We start from the raw sequence: 6,580 nt of genomic DNA, 5'->3' as shown, positions 1-6,580 counted from the left end.
TGTGTGTGTGTGTGTGTGTGTGTGTGTGTGTGTGTGTGTGTGTGTGTGTGTGTGTGTGTGTGTGTGTGTGTGTGTGTGATTATGTGGGACATGTTGAGTTTGTTGAGGAGCAGATGAACTCAAGAATAGGGCATTTCTCTTGAGATGCTGCGACGTGTTTTTTATTTTACTTACTCATGAAACAGTAGGTGTTTGGGATGATTGCCGGACTGCATGCTATGTGCTTTATACTTCAATTTAGTAAAAATCAGTACACACACACACACAGTCTGGTTAGCTATCTTTGTGGGGACTCTCCATAGGCGTAATGGTTTTTATACTGTACAAACGTACAAACCGTATTTTCTATAGCCCTACACCTAAACCTACCCCTTACAGGAAACATTCTGCATTTTTACTTTCTCAAAAAAACTCATTCTGTATGATTTATAAGCTTTTGTACCCGTGGGGACCTCAATTTAGGTCCCCACCGTGACACGAGTCCCCATGAGTCTGTGTGTATTCTGGTTTAAGTCCCCACCAGGATATACAGTATAAACCTGTACACACACACACACACACACACACACACACAAACCATTATGCAATTATGGGCTGCACAAAAAAAATTGATTTGTGATCTTTCAGATACAAAATTTGATTTAAAGTGTGATTAAAGCTGTGGTTGTTTAATGACTACACAATTTGGCCAAATATATAATATTAAACTAAATACGAAAAAAAAAATGAAATTTGTAAATTACTATAGTAATATTTCACTGTAAAATAGAAAAAAATGGGTTAATGAGGAATAATAATAAGAATTAAAAGAAAATAATAATTTTATTATTATTATTTCTACTAAATAAAACATTAAACAAAATCATTAAACAAAATGAAAAAAAAATATTGCTATTGTAATATTTTACTGTAAAATTAAAATAGGTATTTAGGAATAATATTAATAATTTATTTTACAGTGACAACTGTACAACTTTTAATATCTTATCAATAATAAAAATAATAATTATTATTAATTATTATTGCTATTATACTATAATTATTTTACTATTATATATCTATAATTATAACAGTCTATAAGTAATCTTATCTATATTAATATCTGAGTGCTTATTAATATCTGTGCTTATTTTTCATAACTGAATTTTGTGTTAAAATGTTTTAATTTATGGAAGTCCAAGCAAATTTTGACTCCAGGTTTATTCATCACACTCAAAATCAAGCACATTAACTTCTACCAAACAACCCTAAAACAAAACTTGTGTAAAAACTAAGTAAATTAATAAAACAATACATTTTACAACTTTTTTTATGTCACTAGCTTGTCGTGTAGTGTAACTACTTATCTAAAAGCATAGCTGTAACTACTTGAACTGATGACAGGCTCCAGTTTTTAATTAAGTAGCTTCCCCAAAATGGACAAGATGATTTCTTTTCTGAGCAGCAGTGGACAGAGGCTGCAGTTGCTGGTGTTTTGACCCTGCCTGTCCGACTACGCTCTAAATAAAGCCTGCACTTGGATCCTCAACCCCGTTGTCACGTCTCCTCATTACAGCATGTAGTAGATTGTGTGTAACAGGTTTTTAAAAGTTTTGATCTTGTTGATCATTTAGAAATGTGTGTATCAAATATGAAACAGTAGTATTTAAAGGGTTAATCCTATAAAATAGCATGTTATCGCTTTCTCTGCTCTGCCACCCTTCTCCCTATTAAAACCCTGAGTAATTGTTCTCCATTACCGTTTATTACTCTCAGGTCTGCCTCTGGTCGACTCACAGCAGGTGAAGCCATAATTACTCAAACAGCACTGCAAACAGGCACCAGAGGCACCATTATTTTACATCCCACAGTAAAGAAAATCCACATTAACGCTCCAACATGTCTGTAGCATGTCTATGACTATACATGTCTGTCTACAGAAATGACTAATGTGTCTTTTTGTGATTTTTTATTCTCTGTAATTCATGGCAAGTTTGTTTTTGAAATCCGTGTCCATTTAAAACTTTATTATTAATTCCTCTTGGTTTTCAATCTTGTAATTTTCTTCCTTCAGTGTTGAATGTCATTGATTAGCGAGCTGTAGTGTTGCCCATCTGATCATAATGGATCAGGACTATGTTAACGCACCATGTCAATACTTTCATGTTTAATTTATCCTGCCCTTTTGTATTTAATGAAAGCCGGTCGGCTGGTAATTTTTCATTTAGCAGGTGCTTTTATCCGCAGTGCATGTATTATAGTTGCAGTCCCTGTGGAGACGAGCATCCTGCGCAAGGACACTGAAGTGACAGCAGATCACAAACTTTCTAATTTAAGACACAAACTACAAGTTTGGGGTCAGTTTGAAAAGTTCATTTGCAAAAGCAGATAACACATTGTTTGTAACAATTTTAAAAAATCATGTTTTTTCATTGTGCATTCCAATTAATCTCAATTGAACACTGCAATTGGGTTTTTTATTTTTGAAAATTTAAAAAATGGAGTTATCTGTTTTTGCAAATAAACTCTTTGTATGTTTTTTTAAAATATAATTTTTCACGTCTCTTCAGCTCACCAAGGCTACATTTATTTGATTAAAAATACAGTAAAAACATATAAAAATATTAGTACAATTTAAAAGAACTGTTTTCTATGTGAATATATTGTAGAATGTAATTAAATTTTTTTTATCAATGTTGAAATCAGTATCTTTGATGAATAGAAAGTTCAAAAGAACAGTATTTATGTGAAACCGAACATTTTTGTATGATTATAAATGTCTTTACTGTCACTTTAGTTCAAGTTTACTGTATTTTTGATCAAATAATTGCAGCTTTGGTGAGCAGAAGCGACATCTTTCACTATTGCGAAGCCATCTTATGCAATTCTTGTAGAATTTGTCATGTGAATTCTGCACATAAATGTATGAAAGTGAATATCTCTGTCTCTTATATAGGATGGATAATAATGAAGGGAGGAGTATGTACTTAAGTCTGCTTTCATGGCCATCTCGTAGGACGGTGGGAGGTGCGTGAGGTTCTGGAAGGACCGGGAGAATGACAGGTCGTACGGCTCTGTTTGGGATGTCAGGATATTGTTCATTCTTGGCTTCTCTGCAGGGTAGAAAGGGAAAAAAAGAGTCAGAGTGAAAAAGAGAGAGAAAGATGAAACGCATCCTATATAAGAGAAAGCAATTCCAGCTCAGTGTATGCAGACCTCCATGGCATCTGTCTGAGAGTGTGTGTGCTGGAATAATATTTGAAGAACTTGTTTAATGAGGGTGAGTGTTGGTCCAGGTAGCTGCTCAGCCAATAAAACACTTGTTGGGAATGTTGTTCCCTCATTTTAACTGTGTGCTCATGGGACTATGAACTGCCAGGCCTGGAATTTGCAGACTATTTTCAAAGGCTTGTGTTTCTAGACTTGTATATATGACATTACATTGGTGCACATATACAGTACCAGACCACATATACACTGCAAAACATGATTTTCTTACGCAGTGTTTTTGTTTTGTTTACTAGTAAAAATTCTAAACTTTCATATAGTTCACCCAAAAATGCTAATTTCTTACAAACGCACAGATTTTCTCTTCTCAAGACATTAACTGATGGACTGGAGTGGTGTGGATTACTTGTGGATTATTGTGATGTTTTTATCAGCTGTTTGGACTCTCATTCTGACGGCACCCATTCACTGCAGATGATCCATTGCTGAGCAAGTGATGTAATGCTACATTTCTCCAAATCTGATGAAGAACAAACTCATCTACATCTCTGATGGCCTGAAGGCGAGCACATTTTCAGCAAATGTTCATTTCTGAGTGAAGCAAAATTTATAAAGTATCAAACTATCAAAATTAAATGAACAAATATCTGCCAATGGGGCAGGGATGTATGTTCACTTTTCTTGCTCAATACACTGGTGCTACAGATGTTGAAAGTGTTGTAGCACAGTCCAAACTCAAAAAATACAAACCATCACAAAAATTGTTTTTAGACAGTTTTTTCTTTATTTGCTAAAAATGGAAGAGTGCAGAAACATAACACCTCCTACACTTCATCAAAATATAAAACAAAAAAGAATGGCAGACATTTAGGCCAAAGTGGGCAAAGATAAAAAGCCTGGTCATTATTTTATCTTTGTTATTAGAAAATAAGAATGTTTAGATACCCACATTCTTTAAAATATCTTATTTTGTGTTCAGCACAAGCAATAATTTAATTCAGGTTTGGGACAACATGTGAACGAGCAAATAATGACAGAAATTAAATTTTTGGGTGAACTCTCCCTTTAATGACAAGCGGCAGCATGTTTAGTTCTGTTGCTTTAAGAGCTGCACGCATCTGTTTCTCTCTCAACTGTTTACTTTCATTTTAGACATACCCAACTGTGTTTATATGTAAACCTTGTGTGTTTTTGACATTATTAGATGGAAAGTCAATCAGACATAAGACAACTTAGTCTAGTAATCAGGCACTGTTTTAGTGTGCGGTGTTTGCGCACTTCATGTGTACGTTTTCAGAAAAAGCGCACATCAGAACAGAATGTGAATGAAATGTTTAACTGGCTTTAAAGCAGAAGCAAATAATGAACTTTTGTGATTGTCCCGTGTGTGTAACTTTACCCCTGAGTTAACACTGATGTGAATGCATGTGGCGTTGCCAGAACTGCAGCTGATAGAATGTGCGCTGTAGCATGATACTACGACATTTCTTTAAAAGCAGATCATGGAGACATTTTAATCCACAATCAAAAATTGTCATATCACACACTCTTAACTACCAAGTATAATCAATCTCACACAAACAAACAAGCACAACGGAATCACTTAACACTATTAAGTGGCTGCGTTATGAACACACAAAACTGTATCGCACACGTGCTACAGTGGAATATGTATTCATCGCACAGACCAGTTTATTCGTAGCACATACAACATATATGTCGCACTGTACAGCCCTGCAATTGTCAGGATTATGGACTATTCTATCGTTGTGTCTCATTTAGAAGGCTGCGTCCTCCGGAGGTCGCATTCGAAGGCTGCATACGTCATCGAGGCTGTCTCATTTCAGAAAAGCAAGTAGGACACTCCGAATGCGACCTTCGAATGCGACCTTCTTTCACAGGATTTCGGAGGATGCATGAGGTGTATCCTTCGCTGCTACAGATAACCCACAATTCTTTGCGTCGCCGTGAACAACCGTTGTTAATTTGAAAAATGCCGGCGCCGGCAGATGTAACGTACACACAAGCGCAGATGTGGTGTTTACAACTTACCTTAATTTGCCTCGGTAAAAACGGATAAACTTTGTTTTTAATATCCTCCTCCTTTTCTTCTCTAATAGATGCCTGCTGTACGTCCGCTGCAGCTCCTCAAACATTGAACAAAATATAACAAGTAAAAGCATTTTTTTTTTCAAATTACTTTCCAAATTTAGAAATAATTTTCCTTCATTTAAGTAGTGTGAGCGCGCAACGATGCTCTAAATGTGTTGGCATAGCAACGCGATACTTCCGGTTTCCTTTTCCGCCTGTCCTACGAAGGCCGTCTCGTTTAATTCTAGGTTGAGGACACTTCGTATATGCATCCTACAGAGGATGCGACCTCCAGAGGATTCGACCTCCGGAGGGTGCAGCCTTCTAAATGAGACACAGCTTATGTGTGTTTTTGCCCCTGTGACCCACTTTCTTCCTCATGTTGATTGTGTTAATTTGATTCCAGGTGTGTCTCGTTCATCCCCAATTATCCTGCCTTTAAAAGCCCTAGTTCTTTCAGTTCTTGTTTGTCGGGTCTACTTGTTGAATGTCCTCCTTGTTCTCGGTTTTCCTGTGAATTATTAAAGACTGTGCTATTCAAGTACTCCTCGTTCCTTGCTCTCTGAGTGAATTGTGACCGAAGACCTGACTGATACAGTTACCTCCGTTTGTACCCTCCGTTTTGTTTCTCTTTTAACTCCGTTTTTTGTTTCCGTTGTGTGCCCTATGGATCCCCTCCTTCGCCCCGAATTCATCCTCCTCCTGCTGGAGCAGGGGGAAAATTCGCTCGAGGGTCATACCAGACTGTTTCTGGCTGTGGCCCATCTCACCACCTATCCGGACGACGCGTTCTATGACGCCAGCCGCAACACCGCATCCGAAGATGGCCCTCAAGCTAAATTCGCCGCCTTTGTGGAGTGGACAGTGGTGAGAAATGAATCTCCGGTTCCCAGGAATTTATCGCCAGTGCCACTCCCGACCCAGAGCTCAACCCACCATCTCCCCGAGCGCATGCCTGAGCCCGCCGCGACCGACGAGCCATCGCTAGAGAGAGCGACTGAGCTGAGGATCGCCGCGGAGCCAGAGGCCGTGACGTCAGTCAAGGTTTGTGAGCCGGCAACAACACCTGCCACGAGGGAGAAAGCCACGGACGGTGTGAGCGCGGAGAGGAGCTCCGCCCCCTGCACCACGGCTAAGGGTGAGCGGAGTATGGCGGGGTGAAAGTGCCAAAGGGACGAGGACAGGGTTCCAGGCCCTGAATTCAGTTCAGTGCGCCCTCCAGTGCCTGCTCCTTGAAAGCGCCCTCCTGTGGCCGCTCCTCGAAAATGCCCGCCCTCCCACC

General features: G+C 38.6%; 1 protein-coding gene across 1 annotated transcript in view; it reads right to left on the bottom strand.

Moving 5' to 3' along the window:
* LOC107601596 (protein shisa-6 homolog) overlaps nucleotides 1-6,580 on the bottom strand; it is an 11,891-nt gene that overhangs the window by 3,571 nt on the left and 1,740 nt on the right. Inside the window, exon 2 of the mRNA XM_016293839.1 lies at nucleotides 2,967-3,092. Within this exon, the coding sequence (XP_016149325.1) occupies nucleotides 2,967-3,081 (115 nt within the window). The 5' untranslated portion in view covers nucleotides 3,082-3,092. The remainder of the gene's footprint in view (nucleotides 1-2,966; nucleotides 3,093-6,580) is intronic.

Source organism: Sinocyclocheilus grahami, unplaced genomic scaffold (assembly GCF_001515645.1).
Source record: "Sinocyclocheilus grahami isolate Dianchi unplaced genomic scaffold, SAMN03320097.WGS_v1.1 scaffold307.1, whole genome shotgun sequence".
NCBI lineage: Eukaryota > Metazoa > Chordata > Actinopteri > Cypriniformes > Cyprinidae > Sinocyclocheilus > Sinocyclocheilus grahami.
The sequence above is the reverse complement of the archived record's forward strand: the minus strand, read 5'-3'. Positions and strand labels throughout refer to the sequence as shown.